This window comes from Spodoptera frugiperda, chromosome 30, assembly GCF_023101765.2.
Source record: "Spodoptera frugiperda isolate SF20-4 chromosome 30, AGI-APGP_CSIRO_Sfru_2.0, whole genome shotgun sequence".
Lineage (NCBI taxonomy): Eukaryota > Metazoa > Arthropoda > Insecta > Lepidoptera > Noctuidae > Spodoptera > Spodoptera frugiperda.
The window spans coordinates 312,158-331,668 of NC_064241.1; the positions used below are offsets into that span (position 1 = coordinate 312,158).

At 40.4% G+C, this 19,511-nt stretch overlaps 1 protein-coding gene across 2 annotated transcripts in view; it reads left to right on the forward strand.

Moving 5' to 3' along the window:
* Positions 1 to 5,340: 5,340 nt before the first annotated feature.
* Positions 5,341 to 19,511, forward strand: part of LOC118269941 (cadherin-89D) — a 61,710-nt gene continuing 47,539 nt past the window's right edge. For both annotated transcript variants that reach the window (XM_050706951.1, XM_050706952.1), the window contains exons 1-2: positions 5,341 to 5,566; positions 15,315 to 15,452. In XM_050706951.1, the coding sequence (XP_050562908.1) occupies positions 15,380 to 15,452 (73 nt within the window). In that variant the 5' untranslated portion in view covers positions 5,341 to 5,566; positions 15,315 to 15,379. The remainder of the gene's footprint in view (positions 5,567 to 15,314; positions 15,453 to 19,511) is intronic.

A 19,511-nucleotide genomic window follows, 5' to 3' on the forward strand; every position in this document is an offset into this window, starting at 1 on the left:
TGAAGTATACAGCACCTAAAACAAAATAAAATGTAAGAAAAAAATTATTGCAATTAAAACAAAGAACACATTTCTTAAGTTGTTTGTTTACAACTAAACCTGGTATGGTGAGATATAAAGTGGATCTTCTGTCAGTAAATATTTGTTTTGCTATTACTAGAATGAAATGCGTGTTACGCATGCGCGGTATGCGCGTGAGTTTGCGGTCATGCGTATTTGTATAGAGGTGTCAGTTCAAGAGAGTTAATATTTTGTTAGCAAATGTTTGACAAACTGATTATTTTGTTATGAATGAATGATTTTTTGGTGAAACTTGATATGCCTACTTTGTGGTTTAAGTAATTAAAGTGTTGAGGTTTGAGCAAGAAGTGGGCCAACATCTTTATTTCTATGTGTGTTAGAAACATTGATATATCATTTATCCATCAGTATGACGCGCCTGATTGAATAATTCTCTAATTACTGCTCATTATATACAGATTATGTTGGTAGGTAGCATGACGCAGCTTGTTATAGACTTGCCAATCATCACACGTTTGTAGGTTAGAGGGTCGTCGTTGTGACATAATATAATTAAATACGTTAACATTGTAATAATTGTAATTTTTCACCATATCTTCAATTTCACCATATATGGTGATTTAGAAAGTGATCAATAACCCTAAACTAATTCATGTAAAAATATACAAATGGTGCCCATGAATATGAACCTATAGTTATGTAAGTCGATAGAAATAATGAATTAATTTAATGTGTATCATGAAAGTTAAACTATAAAAAATGCAAATTATCTAGTTCATTTCATGTTCAGGTAGGCCTATAAAAAATGTTAAATTCACACAGTCACTTTATTTGCGAGAAAGTTATAAATAAATAATAAGCCACTGGGTGCAATTGGCCAATCAGCAGTGTATGTATTGTGGCTAATAATGAAGAACAGTAAAATTTTAATTAACCCTTTAAAAAGTCATATATTTTTACATTGTTATATAGGTACTTCGTTTATTTACTTAAGCATTTTATCATCTCTATAGCATGTCCTCGACAGGAGTACAATTGTACAACAAAGCCCTATCGTTAAAGAATATGTAGTAACACAACATTACAACGAGGATGTCGCCGGCCCATGAAATTGTGCGCTGCCAGTCCATTTCCTAGTATACAACTCTGTTTTAAACAACTAGTTGTCAAGATAGAAAAAACGTAACATCATTTCTGGTGTTAGTTATTTATTAAGTAGTTATATTCCTAAGTGCCCGAGAGCTCTATAATTGGTGCCTTTTTTTTTGAGGGTGGAAAATCATCCAATGATTTCTCTCGCCTTGCGTGAGGCGAGAGGGAGTGTCAGACTCTTACTGACTAAAAACCACCCCGTTCCTACTCCTGCTTTTCCAACCGGAGCCCCGGTAAATCCGCTAGGTAGTCCGCAGCTCCGGATCAGATTATTTGTTCCCTACATCTACTTTTTCCTGATCTAAAGTAGATACTACAATTTAGTTTAACATCTATGTGGAGTTTTAGGACATCATATTCCATATACACAATCGTTTATGCTTAAAATAAGGTTTAATGTTATGTAGAAAATGTCCTACCAAATGTAGTAGATCAATAAGAGTCCCGGTGTAACTTAAAACTAGAAGAGCCTTTCTCGAATCTTTTTTGCAGTATCATACCTGACCTGCCTCTACAAAGTTAGCGTGTCCAATATTGTCGAAACTCAAACACATAGTATATTAATCTACATATGTACGAGTAGTTCATTAGGTTGAACGGCCAGCGGTGTGTGACAAAACCTGTTTGGAGCGAGTGCGCGATACTTTGATTAATTTGTTTGTTTTTCATATGTATTCTGTTGAGAAACCTTATTGTTTTGGAGTTCTTCGCGTGACCTAAACCGTTGTTAGTGTTGCTTCTTTTGTTTCTAGATTTATTGGCTTTTCGATATCGTGTGCCTATGGAAAGTATGTTCTTGTTCATAAAAGTTTTTGTTCAGAAAAATGGTTACGCAGTTGTGTAGCTATTATAATGTACATGTTTAATATATGGATGGTATCGAAAGTGGTAGGTAGAATAACTACTACAATGAAACACAGGGATAATAGAAACATTCATCATTATTATTTTAATGTTGAGAATTAACGTTTTGACCCACATGATTCTATTTAGCATTTTATTGGCACTATGGCTTATACTCCCAAGTACTTATCCTAAATCAATAATGACTGGTGAGATAAACCACATCAGCTAAAACGTTTGACATTTAAAGACAACCTATTAGGCCCATTAAAATTTTATAGAGAAAGTAGAAAATATTTTTAATGACAATATAAAACGAGTTTTTTTGGCTGTTTATAATGCAGTGGTCGTAATTCGCATCATAATACAATATTATGCAAGCTAATGCATAAACATAATGCACCCGAAACTTTTTACTTATGCATAATAATTTGTTACACTTTATGTAAGACCAGTTTGTTTTCCTCCAAACTCACTTCATGCAAATAAGCTATGTATAAGCATTGAAATAAATAATATTTTGCTCATTTCAATTTAAAATTGTTAATTAATTTTGATAATCTTATTTAAGTGGTATGTAAACGTTTCATATCAACGTCACTTTTTATTATGAAGTAGAAACATCACTGAGTTAAATTATGAATTAGTTGTCTTATTCTTAAATAAGTAAGTAGGACTCAATATTTAACAATATTTATGAGTGCTTTTCAACAGTTCTAATATGATAGACATCGACCATAATATTAGTAAACTAAATACAAAACAATGTCTTCAACTCTTGAACTGAATTTGTTTGCGACATTTTTGTTGGCGAAATCACTACATAACACAGCATATTCAAACAATACAGTTAAAAACGAGATTTCTAATAATTTAATTAAGAAAATAAGTTACAATATCCGATATACACCCACTGTTACATAAGTCTTCATACTGCACAATCGCTTCTGTAGATTAACAAATTCTATACAATCTTTTGTGTTTACCCGACTAGATTGCCGGTCGGTACAATCGACGAATTTTAATTATGACCCACCAAACTTACCTATGTTTGTTACAGACATTTCGACATTTGCAATCGAAAGTCATGTAAAGGAATATTTTTCATGATACTCTTGATTTTTATATACCACTATTCAGGGTAACAATAAAAGTTAAGAGCAATCTGATGGTAGACTATCATCGTAGGCTATGTATAACTCCGGAGCTGTGGACTGCCTAACGAGTTACCAGGGCTCCGGCTCGAAAAACAGGAACGGGGTGGTTTTTAGTCCGCAAGAGTCTAACACTCCCTGTCGCCTCACCCAAGACGGGAAAAGTAGTTGGATAATTTTCCCCCTTAAAAAAGGTATTTATAATAGTTTACCTACATCACAACACATGGTCCTTTTATTATGACTACGTCAAACGATTCATCGTCAAAGCGAGTCATGAATTAACTTCGTCGACCATACAAACAGCTACAACCTACTGTACCATGTACTGGAAGAAATGTGAAAATCCACGAAAACCGCACGAGCGCGTATATCGCACGAGCATTAGCAGTAATAAAGCGCATGATCGTGACTCGAAGCGCGCAAACTTGGGCAAACGTCAAACAAGCGTGCGCTTTCTAATGAGCATGCGTTACTGTAGGGATGGCGAAAGTGAGGCTTTAATGAACATATTAATTACTTTGTAATAGTTTGGCTTGGCAATGGATTGAGCCAATGCCAGGTGTGTACATGTTCAGGGCGGGAAAAGCTTTTCGATGGTTTTCCATCCGGACAAAATAGGACGTGTAATATACGGTACATAGCGCAAATGAGTGACATTATGATAGTCTTCATTAAAAATGTAGGTAAATGGCAGTTGTTTTGTTTTAAATATTGGTAGTTAATTTGCTTAGTAAATAATCAGTGCAGATCACAGAACTAATTGGGAATATGCTAGGAGAAAGCAAAAAAACAAATTGATATACTTAATAGTCGTATGCATACATTTATTTATTTTACACTTTATGTACATTGATACAATGGTGGACTTAATGCCAATTTGGTATTCTCTAACAGTCAACCTTAGGGTGATGCAGAGACACAACAGTAGGTATAAAAGTTTGATCTATTTGTAATTATATGTATACATTCTTAACACACAATACGTAGAATAAATTTTACAATATATACATAATACACAATAAATAGCACACATATTTATACACATTATACGGTCCAACAAAATTCTTTATTAGACAATTGTTTATACATAGTTACTATTATTCTGCTCACTCTCGTTAACGTAAGTACTAATATTATTAATAACTTGTTTTATACAAAAGTAAACGACAGCACAATGACTTACAAACTGAATGAAAAGTTTTTATGCATAGAGAAATTACATGCATGCGTGGTATGCACGTGCTAGTGCAATTTATATTCTTAAGTAAAATCTAGATTTTTTATGTTTACGTTTGTTTTTAATTTAGTTAATAAGAAATCTATATAATAATATATAGGATTACTTCGGTGGTCGAGTCGTCGTAAGTGCGACTGCCGGATAGGTCTCGGGTTCGATTCCCGGGTCAGGCAGAGTATTGCTGGGTTTTTTTCGGTTTTTCGAAAATTTCTGGCAGAAATATACGAAAACCCAAATTGGACATGTATTACATGGGACTTATACAAAAATGGTGAAAAGTGTATAGCGGCATTACGTGCCGTAATGTGCACCTCTGCTTACTCCTTCGGGGATAAAAGACGTGACGTTGCATTAATAAAAAATATTTATAAATATTAGGTTTTAGTCTGTAAGTGCTGCGATTATAATAATTAAGTCGATTGAAGACAATTTAAATAAAATTTATTTCTATAGGCACCTAGAGCAATAATTTGCTAAACAGACTAGATTACTCAATATCTATAATTGATTCTCCTTGGTTATGTTTTACTTAATTGGAGAAATTTTCAACCAGTAGCTTTGGGTAATGACCAGATTAAATGCAATAAATGAAACGTAAAAGTAAATTATTTTTTCCGGAACACAATTACATAATTTATTTTTGATCCCTTTTTAAAAATGGATTGAAATTGGATTGTCTTATTAGCTAAGATTCAAAATTAAATAAAATGTTTAAAAAGCTAGTACTCATAATACCAAAAGCCTAAAATGCTCTGTTAACAACATTAACAAGTCAATGTTCAGCTGCCATTTCTCGCCGCAGCACAAATTCGCGAATTCGAACCCCTAACATACGCTAGCACTCATCTTCACCTTTCATCCATTACATAAAAATCACGTTAATATGACATTCAAAGAGTTACATCAGACATATTGGTTTTGTTGCGCGGGAGTTCACCAACCCAGTCGCGGTCCGTTCGACGTCGGCGCACGACGTGCCGGTGTTCCAAATTTCAAAAAAGATTTGACGCTTTCTGTCACGCGGAAATTTTATGTCAAATATTTTGAATTTTGTTCTTTTTATTATTTGACTTATTTGTAAGAGTGTAACGTGATTGTGTTTTTTATATTTATTTTGATATAAGAATACTATTTTGGATGCTCTTTCTGGATAGAGGTGAGTGTTGTTTATTTTTTTTATTGTTATATGCTTTTATTTTTGTAATTTATTATTTTACAATAATACATGACTTATACATAAACCCACTATTATTTTAATAGATTTTGTAGACACGTATTTTCTCTCATGCCCGACAAAGCCAAGTAATTTTCAATTTACAAAAGCTTTATAAATAGAAGTAGAGATAAGGCGGCCTCATCTTACATTATAATAACTATGTTTAGAGATCGTGTAAAATGCATGAAGCCTGCGAACCAGAAATGTGTTATAACTGTAAGACTAGATGGTATCTGTAATTAAAATGTTAGAAGCACTCGCTGCAATATTTTCACGCGTACATTGCAATCGCTGATATATATCTACAAGCAGAAACTTGTAGTTACTTTATTTCAATTAGGTAATAACTTATGGAAACTTCTTCAATAAGATTTTCTACTAGACAGTAGTAATACAGCGTACACAAATATGCTGTCATTGAGTGTATCATTCAAAATATAGGTGGCACATTTACACGTACATGCATATATAACTAACCTACACACAAATTTGACTAGATTTTTTTCTATTGAGATAGGTTAAAAGCAACTAATTTAAATTAATTACAATTTTTATAACATAAAAGGTTATGTAGAAAACTTCAGTTTGAGTATTGACATTTTGTCAGTTTCTAGGAGAAAATAAATATCAACATGAATGTAATTTGCCTCCTTATTATGATACATTAGAGTTAACGATATACTATGTACATAATTACAGTCATAAGTTAAAGTTTTAATTTTATACGTAGAGAGAAATGACGCGCGCGTCGATCATGTGGGAAAGCTCCGATAGAGGCTTTACTGATTTGATTTCTCTGTTAGTGTAGCAATTAATTAAGGTGTTATAATTACACTGCGTAAAATGTAATTTAAACTTTCAAGACAGTTTCCACCAATAAGCCCTAAACTATCACTTAACTAACCGCCGTACTCAGAGTCATTTAATGATTATTTAACCCAGTCCTTAGCAATTGTTTTCGATATAATATTAATATGTTACTATGATTTTATTGTAACTTTCGTGAGACATACTAAATTAATTATTATGTTATCGGCTTACTCACGTAATGTTAGTAACAGTGCGACAATCGCCGCGTCGTGTGTCGCGTAATGCTGCTCATGAATATGAGCCTCTAGCAGGGCTTGAAACTAGTCGAGTTCCTCGTCAAAACATTACGTGAGTAAGCCGATAACATAATAATTAATATGTTACTAAGGAATAGTTTAAGTAATCATTAAATGACTCTAAGTACGGCAATACAAGTCTAAGTCATTTTAGCGTTGCGTAGCATCTAAACTAACCCCTTACTTAAAATGTCGTTTGATACAATTTATCTTAGTGGTTAGGCTTTGGAGGCTTTCCTAAAATTTTGGTGTGGTTGATGTTCTATACGTATGTATACCTATATACCTATGTACGTAGGTATTGCTATACGTAGTAGGTTATTGATTAAAGGTCAATGCACTTGTAACTAATAAATTGAAAATAAATATTACCTACATAAAGTAATGTCCATATAATGATGTTGTATAATGTTCTTTTACAGTTTTGAGGTCGTAATGAATGTTCAAAGTTTTCAAGTCTGCAATAAACATCTTAGTGTTAATGTTAAGTAATATTAATTTCTTTAGTCTTGGTGCCGACTTGAACATGAAAATAATGGCTTCTGTAATTATTTTTACTTAACAACTTCTCATACAAAGACCTCTATCAAAAAAACAGTAAACATTAAGAAAATTAATTAGAAAAATTATTGTCTTTCCATAAACAGAAAAATCAAACTAAGATCCTACACACACACACTTACAAAGCTGTCAGTACTTAAAGACTAATACACTGTATTTCTCGTACTCAACGTAGGATTTCCTTTCTACAACCTCCAGTAATTCTATAGTAGTCTTAAGTCTAGACCTACAATAAACCTAGTTCATTTATCTATGAATCACAAAGAACTTGTTAACAAATACCCTGGAGTAAGGGAAAGCAAGGAGGTACTTATCTGAAGAAAGTGCAGCCACAAGACAAATGCTATAATAAACACAAATAGACAAAGAAAGTAATCTGAAACCTTCACTAGATATATTTTATAGTAGTTTTTGTATCAAATCCCACGATACAATGTTAAATATTTTATAATCTATTATTATTGGAATTTATTGACGAAGAAAATTTTCTTAGTACTTGTATTTTTCACTACATGGAAGATGCGTGTTATATTACCTTTTTTTCGAGGGGGGAAATTCATTCAATGACTTTTCCCGTGTTGTGTGGGGCTACAACTGTGCATTAGACTCTTACTGACTAAAAACCATGCCATTTCAGTAGCCTGTAACCTGCTAGGTTGTCCGCAACTCTAGGATTTATATCACCTGTACCTTTAATATTACAAAAGAGACAGTAGCTATAGTAATGTTCAGTTTTATGCTTCGTAACGTATCCAAATCTTTATAGGTGCTGAATTAATATTTATTTCCTAACCAGCCTTTTTTTTTTTTTTTTTTTTTTGAGGGTGGAAAATCATCCAATGACTTCTCCCGCCTTGGGCGAGGCGAGAGGGAGTGTCAGACTCTTACTGACTAAAAACCACCCCGTTCCTACTCCTGCCCGTCGAGCCGGAGCCCCGGTAAACCCGCTAGGTAGTCCGCAGCTCCGGATTAGGCATCAGCCCTACTGGGCCCCATCTGTGGTGGTCTGATGGCTCTTTGAGGCGCGCGCAGAACGCGACGCGCCGCACGCACGGGTCTGGTTCTGGTCGGGCGGCGAGCTACCCTTGCTCACCGTCCGCAGACCCGCACTTACGGTGGCCGGAGATCGTCGCGCGATCCCCGACGCCCGGAGTGTCTCTCGCGACGGCTGGGGCGTGAGGAGGTTCGTTCTCTCACGCGCCCCGCCTCCTCCTTAGCTAGCATGACTGCTTCGCAGAAGGAGGAGACAGCATCCCAGTCCCCCTCGCTCCGCACCATGGCTTGTATCAGTGCCGGACGCGAGAGGGCGCCGTCGCCGACCACATCCCTGAGGACACGGCGGTGCTCAGCCCACGCAGGGCAGACCGCAAGCGTATGTTCCACCGTGTCCTCCGGGCGGTCTTCGCAGTGATGACACCCGGGCGTTTCCTCCCGCCCAATCAGAAACAGGAACCTACCGAAGCTTCCATGTCCGGTAAGCACCTGCGTCAGGCGGTAGGTGAGGACGCCGTGGCGCCTCTCTAGCCACTCCTCAAAGAGGGGACTTACCGCTGCAATGACAGCGAGCCCAGCCCTTGGTTGCGACAGTCGCTGCTGCCATTCCGCCATGAGATCGCGCCGGAGCTCATCCCGCCACGCATTAATCTGGCGCGGCAGTGGAGTTTCGCCCCGGCGACGCGCGTCGGCGCGCAAACTAAAGACGCGCGCGAGCACCTTCGCCTCCAAATCCCACGGCGGGAGTCCGGCAAGGAGGTTGGCCGCCTCTCCGGAGATCGTGCGATATCCGCGGATCACTCGAATGGCCATGACCCTCTGGGACGTGAGCAGCGCCCGAGCTGGCCGCCGCATCAGGTTCGGCGCCCACACAGGGGCTCCGTAGAGGGCCATGGACCGCACGATCCCCGCGTACAACCTCCGGCAGGAGGCATTTGGCCCCCGAGGTTGGGCAGGAGCCGCTTAAGCGCAGCCCCCGTCCGTTCCAACTTAGGAGCCAAACGTCGGAAATGCTCCACGAAGTTCCATCGACTGTCGAGGACGAGTCCTAGGTACTTCATCGTCGTCTCGACGCCGATGGTAACCCCTCCTGCCGTTATTTGGGACCCATCCGGAGGTGGCGCGTTTCCGCGGCCATGAAAGCACATGGCCTCGGACTTGTGGAGCGCCACCTCGAGTCCCAATTGCCGGATCCTTGCAACGACCGTCGCAACCGCTCTCGCCATTAAATTGGCCGCCGCCTGGTGCGACCTCCCGTGCGCTAGCACCAGCGTGTCGTCGGCGTAGCAGACTACGCTGACACCGTTCGGGAGGTCGGTGCGCAGCACCCAGTCGTAACCGATGTTCCACAGGAGCGGCCCCAAAACCGAACCCTGTGGAACACCGCGCGACATCTCTCGCCGGTTCCACACACCTTGGTGACCGGGGTAGGTGACGAACCTATCCGTCAGGTAGGCCTCGATAACACGACGGAGATAGGTAGGCACCCGGTGGTACCGGAGTGCCTCCAGTATGGAGCTCCAGGGTAGGGAATTGAAAGCGTTGGCGATGTCCAGAGACACCGCCACAACGACCCCACCCCTGGACACTGCATTCCCCGTCGTGAGGTCTCTTACGCGCATGATGGCGTCCACCGTGGAGCGCCCTCTGCGGAAGCCGAACTGTCCATCCGCGAGGTCCGGCCCAAGTCCAGACAGGTGCGCGACGAGGCGGTTTGAAATGATCCTTTCGAAGACTTTTCCCACCTCGTCGAGCAGCACAATGGGCCGGTATGCGGATGGAGAGTCCGCAGGGCGCCCCGGCTTCTTCACGAGGACCAGTTTTCCCGTCTTCCACTGAAGTGGGAACTGGCCCCTCTCCAAGCATGCGCTGTAGAGACCTAATAATCGAGGCCCGAGAGCCTCTGAGGCCAGGACCCACGCCTTGCCATGCAGGCCATCGGGTCCTGGGGCGGTGTTCTTGGCGCCCATCCGGCGCACCGCCGCTCTCATTTCTGCCTCGGTCACCTCCGGAACGATGTCGTCGTCGTCGTCGCTGTGGCCCGCATTGGGCACCGCAGGGGGCGGAGTCATGGATGGAGGGGTGAAGCCCCTCCATAGTCGGGGGAACAAGGCGCCGACCACCTCTTCCACGATTTCTGGCCGGAGACTCTGAGTCAGCGGGGGAGCCCAGGTGCGGAGCTTATCGCGCACCATCCGATAGGGGCGCCCCCATGGATCTCTGTTCAGAGTCTCCAGCATCTCCCGGCGGGCTTCCTCTTTAGCCCGCCAAATCTCCGCTTTTAGGGCGGCCTTTGCCGCCTTGTACCCCTCGTACAACTCCGCCTCTCTTACCTCCGCGTCTGGAGGGCGGATACGGAGCCTGCGGTGCCTGGTGTACCGGCGTCGCGCAGTAACGCACGTACTGCGTAGAGCAGCCAACTCTTGCGACCACCAGTACACCTGGCGCTTGCGCTGACCTGGCCGGACCCGGGGCATCGCCACGTCACATATTTTGGACATGGCGTCCTGGAGCCATCTTGCTTCCTCATCGACGTCGGCAGGCCTGTCTGGTGGTATCACCCAATCCTGCACGATTGCGGCTTCCAGGAAAAGCTCCCGGTCCAGCTGTCTTAGCGCCCAACGCGGGCCACATGGGGCCTGTCTGACTGGCGGGTCCACGGAGTCGGCGGAGACGTTGAACCGGATGTACCGGTGGTCAGAAAACGTCTCCACCTCCTCCATAACGCGCCAGTCAACAACACGCGGTGACAGAGCGGGGCTGGCGAACGAGATATCCACCACCGACTCACCCTGCATCCGCACACACGTGGGGACAGAACCCCGGTTCAGGACGACTAGGCCTGTCTCCAGAGCCCAGTCTTCCACCATCCTACCCCGAACGTCGGTCAACCGGGAACCCCAAGCCAAGTTCTTGGCATTGAAGTCCCCGAGGACAAGCACGGGGAGGGAACGGAACCCGACGACGACGTCAACCAACTCCCTCAGGGAGTTGTGGAACTCGACGAGAGTTCGGTTCGGAGAGAAATACACGCCCACCACAGCGATCTCTCCGAACCGTGCTGCGACACAACCCCGGCCTCTCTGAGCGCTCTCGAGAGTCGGGGTACCGGCGGCGGCCGACGAGATGATGGTCACCGAGCCGTCCAAGTCCGCAACCCAGTGATCCCTGGGCGGGACGAAATACGGCTCGGAGACCACAGCGACATTTATTGACCACTGCGCCATGCTCTGGAGTAGAAGGTCCTGAGCGGCGGCGCAGTGGTTGATATTCGCCTGGAGGAGGCGGAATGGAGTCATTACTGACAATCCATCACGACCTCCTCCCTGGCGGCATTACGGTTGGCGGTGGCCGCGGCGGCGGTAGCAGTGGCGACTGCGGCGGCGGCGGTGGCGGAAACGACGGGGGCGGCGGAGGGCCTACCCTTACCCCTGGGTTTGGTAGGCGGGGAGCAGGCCTTGCTCCCGGCCCGGTGATTGGCCGGCTTGCCAGCCGCCGCACATGCGTCGCAGTGCAGCGGGGCGGTGCACGAGCCGGCCCTATGACCGGGCTGACCGCAGCGGAAGCAGCGGTCGCTGCGGTCAACCTCCGAGGTGCATTTAACGCTCACGTGGTGGCCCACGTGGCAGCGGTAGCACCTCAGAGGCCGGGCCTCGAGCAGCTTGACCTGCGCCGAGACCCACCCCACCAGGAGCCTTCTGCCCTCCTTAATCTTTTTGGCCGCTGTCACGGGGCAGCTTACCACCACCGTGCGCAGCCCCGAGTTGTCCGGACGGATGGTGCCTGCCTTGACCTGGTCAACAGGGCACCCTCCCGTCCTGGCGACAGCGGCCACCACTTCGTGCTCCGTCACGGAGTCGTCCAGGCCCAATATTCGTACGTCTAGGCACTTGATGGGCCTGGACACGCGGACCTCTTCCGCACCGAGACACGCCCTAATCCTTTCGGCTAGGGCGTCGGCGGAGGAGCCGCTGGCCGCGCCGGGGACCTCAAGTAGACGGGCTCCAGTTGCCGTCACCTTCATTGAGAACCCGTCAGGGGCCCCGAACTCCGCGGGAGTCACCGCCCCTTCAATTTGGCGAGGACGTCGCCATACGTTACGCCCTTCTGGACCGCATCGGGCTGTAGCGTAATAACTACAGCCGCGGTCTTAGGGGCGAGAAGCAAGGCCGCAGCGCGCTTCTCCTTGCGCTGCTGCTGGCGCCGCAGCCGCTGCGCTTTCTTGCGGCGCTTCCTCGCCTCTTTGGCGACTTTCCTCGCCTCGCCAACTAATTGCCAGTCACCACTCCTAACCAGCCTACAAAGCAAATATGTCACCATGGTACCTTTGCGGTAGCTCTTTGAACCTTGTATAATAGTAACTGACATATAAAGCTTCACAACAACTTAAGTAGTCATACATCGATCACACAAAAGCCTCCATGCAACACATACTTTGTTTCTCTTCAACTGAACATCAAAAGCTGAGCATCGCTCATAAATATCAATGACATTTATATATTCAAATATAATTTACATACGAACAGACAGACATTCAGAGAAAATATGGTTACGAAACAGTTAAAAGGAAAAGAAATTTCTTAATATATAAGTCGTTATTTTTACATGTGAAGACTTCAATAGATTGCATAGTTTTGCGTATAAATAGGCTTCGCATAGTTATTAGTGAACAGTTAGCGTCGTTCGTGAATTATTCATATCTCTTTGCTCGACTTGCGCAACGGTTACTATTTGTTATTAACATTATGTGGCCACTTTTTGCGGAACCATTGGGTTTAATGCGTGGTTCCGTAGCTAGATAAATTAATGGACTGTAGATTAATTATATGGAAACGCCTTTAAATCCCTCTACATTTTTTCAAAGAGAGGACGATAATATTTTTTACATACACTTATTTGCTAAAGCGATTATTTTATTTTAAGTTCGTTTACTTAAAATTAATATTTGCCTTTGTGTATAGCAAATCATAACCACATGCACCATATTTTTTATTTAGTTAATTAAAATATAAAGAAGAGTTAAAGAACTCTAACACATACAAAATTAAACAATCAACCGCTGTCCAACCCATTGTTTGTCCGTACTCCTTACATAGAAATGAAAGAAATATTTGTTCATTGTAATCATTTCCGCCACACGCTAGTAAGGAGATTTGTAAGGTAATTTATACTAATAGGTACCGTACTGATTCAAGTGTGTACTTAATAAAGTTTATTATTAATTTGTACAAATTTCTATAATTTGTATTTTTTTATTAATTACTAAAAGTCTGTCTGCACAGATATACTTTTAGTAATTAATAATCGGTCGGTTGAGCCACTGACAAGGTGTAATATAAATCCAACGAAAATTCTTTTCAAGTGTAATAGGTATACACCGATGTCAATTCGAACCTGGGGCATTACAGAGTAATTTTAGAAAAACCAAAAACCTCATTATCATTTGTCTGACCCGGGAATTGGACCTCTCGACACAAAGCTCGGTAATTGCACGTTAACTAACAAGATGGTCATAATAAAGATCTTTGCAGAAAATATGTTTAGAGTTAGGACATCATAATATCTAGCAGTAACCAGAACCGAGTAAATCAAGTTTTAGCTTTAACACGATAACATTAATAACTGCGAGCGAGCGGTTCAGATCCAAGTGCAGTTACTTTAACTTGCTAGTTAACTTGTGGGATCAACTAACTTATCATAACTTAAACTGATAGAGACACGAGAGGAACCTCGTTATTAGGACTAGTTTGTTTTCTAATACTTACGGTATGTACTGAATTTCAATTCTAAAGATTTAAAAACTATACATTTAATAAACGAAACGTGATCAAAGCTAGACCGGTAGTTTTTGAAAATACCCCCCTCCCCCCCCACACACACACACATACAAACAATGTCCTTCAAGCTTATCGAATACAGAACCTCCTTGTTTAAAGTCAGTTGAAATAGATCGATATTATAAGCATCGTATAATCAATCCTTGATGAACCGCGTCTCAGTACCGTTCAACGCACGCGCTCCATACTGCGTGCCGTTAAAGCCTCCTTCGGGCATTTACACACAAATATATCGGTTACGTCATTTTGCAATAATATATTGTACAAATGCATATTCAGTGCTCATGAACACGAAATCTAATAATTTTATGTATAGTGACTTACTCGAAAATGTGTACTGAGCTATACTAAGTTCGATATTAGCTTGAGGTAAAGTATGTTCAAGCTTATTTATATCTTTATTGTGCACCTGCTAAACAGACTGAATCAAGAGTCATACGTCTATAATATTTCACCTGAACTAGTTCATATAAATAGAGCCTCCCTGATACCATCTCCCACGAGTGGTTCCCCCACGGCCACGGCTGCACCACGTACAGTTGGTAACGGTATGCCACATTTGTAAGCCTGCGGGAGGCTTTGCTGCTAACTTTCTCGGCTCCATATTATATTCTAATGGCCATGAACTTAGCGGTTAAGTACATACTAAATTAGTTTTAACTGTAAATCTTAGAATGACTGAAACTCATGTAATTTCTTATTTTAGTATTATGCGGCGTTTTCAAAGGAACCGTCTTTTTCACAGAATTTTAGGTATACATAACGCATTTAAGTTATTTATTGTTTGTTTTAAGTATTACGTTCCTTTATTCATACATTCACCATTTGTAAAACAGTTATTACCTGTAGGCTTGTTGCGAACAAAATTTTCTGAACAAAAGACATCAACGCGCACCACCACTGTTGCCTTTCGTTGTTGAATCATTACATCATTAAAGATTTAAAAGAAAATCAATTTGTTTGATTAATCAATTACTCGCCTTATTGTACATCAATTATTAAAAGATAGTTACATCGATCTGATAGCTTGGTAATTTCGAATAAGAAAGTAGTAAATTGGAGTTAAATTAATCGGCGTTTACGATACTCGCTTGAGAACAACTTTATATTTAGAAATGATTGAAAATGTTACTTTAGACAATAGGGTTATGCTGTATATTCTGAATAAACAATGTATAATTTTGTTTGCAGGTGAACAATGAGCCAGTGAGGGTGTATCAGTGCGTGACTAGTGACAAGATGGTAGGCAGTGTGTGATGGTGACCACCATGTATACCAAGACTGTTCTGTTCGTGGCGGCCGTCGCCGTGCTGGCGAGGCAGACGACCTGTAAGTACCGATGCTTTTGTTTATTTATTGAAACTTTATGACATATGGGAAGCCTAAATGACCGAATAGATTAGCTAATGCTAGTCTACCCTTATATTGTTTATAGAGGTATTATTTCCTACGGTAAAGAAAATTGAACTTTAGTGGGTGTCAAGTCTCCATTATATGCTACGCTACTACCATTTTATGAGTGAATATTTATGTATCTACAATTTTATGGTTCAGTCACGAACTTTCCACATCTTTCCATCACACAATGGCACACAGAGTTACACCATAACTTACCACTGACAATAACTTTAATAATATAAAATCATAACTCCATAGCGCACGTAACTAAAACTAAATAGTTATTTTTATGACAAAATTATTCGCTTAATTACAAACAAAGTTTGTTTGGCCGCTTTCCAACTTTCTCTTCGCGGCGATTTTGTTTTAAAACGATTTACTTTGCGATAAATCTCGAGCCTTCGTCGGATCCGCTGATAGAGTAGATGGAATATATTGTTTTGTAATAATAGACCTATTAGAGTAGATTTTTTTAGAAGATAAAATAATTTCAAAGTGGAGGAATAAGGATGATAATAAAAATGAGGAGAAAGCGTTCTAAAACCTCTGCGTATCCCCATGTGAGAAAGATGTAGGAGAAATATGAGACCAGAATAGGATATGAAATGAATATGTTAGGATTATACTCATTGGTACAATAATGTAGTTTAAGTAAATTTTCATGAGGCAAAAACATATCAGTCTATACATACATACATACGTAAACCAATAACAAGCAAAATTAGCACGTGCGTCCTTATACCTCCTCCGCCTCCTCTTCCTATTACATTCATGTAGTAACATCTATTTACATGAAAGAACTACGATAAACAATTTCCTTTGTTTGTTTCCATTACAAAAATAAACAAACTCACCAACAATAAATTATCTTTACTACTGAGTAGTGTACACCTTGCTCGTACAATTTCGGTGCAGTTCACGATCTTATCGATAAACTAATGCGGCAACCGACCGTGTCGGTGCTGCTCTAAATAAGATTATATTTAGTTAATTTGATTTGATCTGTGACTTGAGTAAAACGTGCTCAGCCATCAGTTTGTTTTGAAGTTGGACTTGAATGAAATACCGAAACAAGATAGAAAAAGAAAAATTTGCACAGTTGAATGGTATCGTAGAGTAAGTCGGTCAAAGGAATTTGTAAACGCGCAGGTTGAATAATACGGTACCGTACATGTTTGCCTTAAGATTTTAAATTAAAATTAGATTTTAGATTGAAGTTATTACCAAGAGCGAGACCTTTCTTTGATGATTCCCATTTCATAGATAATTAAACCAAATTATCATACAATTCCAAAATAATACAACAAATACATTCGTAATTTCTACAACATTCTCAAAAGTAAATCACCTCATTCTAATAATCTACTTCCATCCGTCACATCACGTAGCCCGTACAGTCGCTCCTCAGTCAAAACAGATTGAAAGTAAATTGCACACATTACACTACACACATCTGCTACACTACACGTCAACCGATACAAAACCAGTTTATCATGATCTCGCTTTGCATAATATTGTCGCACATTCAAGGGTCAGTTTATACTGGTTTGTTATAGCTTGATATGTTCCCTTGTGTACAGTACTGCTCGCTGGCTATCAGAAACATGTGGAGCACGACCAGATCTGATCTCGTGCACCAGCCAGCCACTGGATCTGGGCCACTCTGTCAAGGTGAAAACGAAAGTTGTTTTAATGCCCAAACTATTGTTTTCCTACAACTTGTGTGAGAATACGCTCAATAGAAATGAATTATATTTCGTAGAAATGTTTTGTGCATCTGTGAATGATGAACTTTTTTTTGTCGTGTGGTTTTGTGAATGGGTTTTTTTATTGGGATTTTATTCAAATAAATGACGGATTAAGTAGGTTTAGTGAAAAAATAAAACAAAAAAGTTGTGCTAAATGAAAAAAAAGCAACGTTAAAATCGCAGTAAATATACCAACGAGCAGTAAATTACAACTTCACTGATAATCTGATTAGTGAAAACATTAATAAAAGTGATTTATGTTGTAAACGAACGAAACAATAAACCTGTCAACTTACTTGCTAATTACGTCAATTTCTAAAAATAAACATAAAACTCAATTACAACAAGTATAACAACATCGTAATGTATTACTGTTATGTTATCAGGACGATAAAATTAGACTTTTATAACATGTGCTAATTCATTACTTACATGAAATTAATAAATTACAATTTGGCGTTAATATTCTGTAAAACTATTTATTATGAAATGTTGAATAACTAATAACAGTACTAACATAATAATGCAAATTCTACACAAAAATAGCACCAAAATAAAATATGCCTCAAGAAACTCCTATGTTCTTGGTTATAACCTTAATAGCTCTAAAGCCTTAAAAGTTAACAGCGTGTTAGCAAATTAACCTGTGAACTGTATGAACGCTTTAAGTCAGATGTCAGCAACATGAGTCATGTTTATGAAACAAATAAAACACAAGTAATTTGTAGACTGCCTGGGGGTAACCGGAGCTCCGAACGGGGTGGTTTTTACTCTGTAAGAGTTTGACACTTCCTCCTGCCTCATCCAATGCGTAAAAAGGTCCTACTCTTCCCACGGATGTCTTTAGTACCTGAGGAAGACACATTTAACAGAAACTGGGCAGCAGCGCTCTCTAATAAACCTGAACTGTTAATATTAGCACTAGAGCGACCACACAGAGCCACATAAGTACTATTCAATTCTAGTTACATTGTCAATTGAGCAACATCCTTTACACGTTTATCGATTAGACAATCTGACATTTGACCAATTTACGAGCATCGATTGAAACTCAACAAACAGTTTTATAATATACAATTAAATGAGTAATAACAATAAGTCATAACTGCTGTCGTAATATAAAGAACGTCTTAATAAAATTACGCGTCCAATGTCGTAAAATGTAACTGGCTAACCGTTCTCCAATCTATTTTGTTTGTCAGTTGTCCGATGGGAAAGTAAACTGAATGTCAGAGTTCGTTTGGATTAGGTTTGAACTGAATTTGGTGGGTTTTGTAATCTAATGACTAAGCTTCTGTCGAGTATTGGATTCAGTATAGAATTGAGGACTTTGATTTATTTTTAATGAAAGTATTTCGGTAATTATCTACTATTATATAATAGTGTTATTTATTATATTATTATTACACATGGCATGCTAAATGTAATGTCATGGGCATTCCCTACCAGATAATATTATCTATTAATTATTGAAATTTATTCCTAGACCAGTATGACAAGATAATCTGAATCCAATCTACTCGATTCATAATACCTCGAACACTCCCAGTTCCTGTGTTACTACAGCCTGCCGACTGCATAGAGCCTTAAGCTGTATATTTCGAGAACGTTGACAAGACGTGCAATACAGGAAATTCACTTAGACCACGCAATCAGATACTTACCCTTAATTAAATTACTCCACATGCCTCGACTGAGATGTAAACCATTTAAACGAATACTTTCCAACATTTATATTACTAACCTTACGAGGAAATTACGAAAGACGTTTAATGTGAAGAGAAATATAATGACGCGTGAGGTAATTAGAAGATGAAGGATTTAAAAAATAAAAACGTTAACCACACACTAGGATGTTCTCCTGCGTCACGATTCACGACATGAGTTAACAAACACATCACACTGAGATGCAGGATACAAATTTGTGGAAAGAAATATTTCTCCCGGTAATCGAACCTATATGTTTCGCGTCACTTGCCCAACTACGTCATCAGTCATGACATTTTAATATTGTTCAGTGAAAAAAAATCGCATTATTGCAAAAAAGACGTACCTAATATTTTATCTCGAAACATGTGATGAACAAAAAAAAAACAATCTAAATGTTACATTAAATCTATTGACCTCAAAATCTAATTAAATCATTATTAACGCTTCAAATATCAGAAACAAACAAACGAACGAACGAACGAACAGATTCTATTAAAAATACACCAACGTCCGAGTAAACATAATCCCTTAC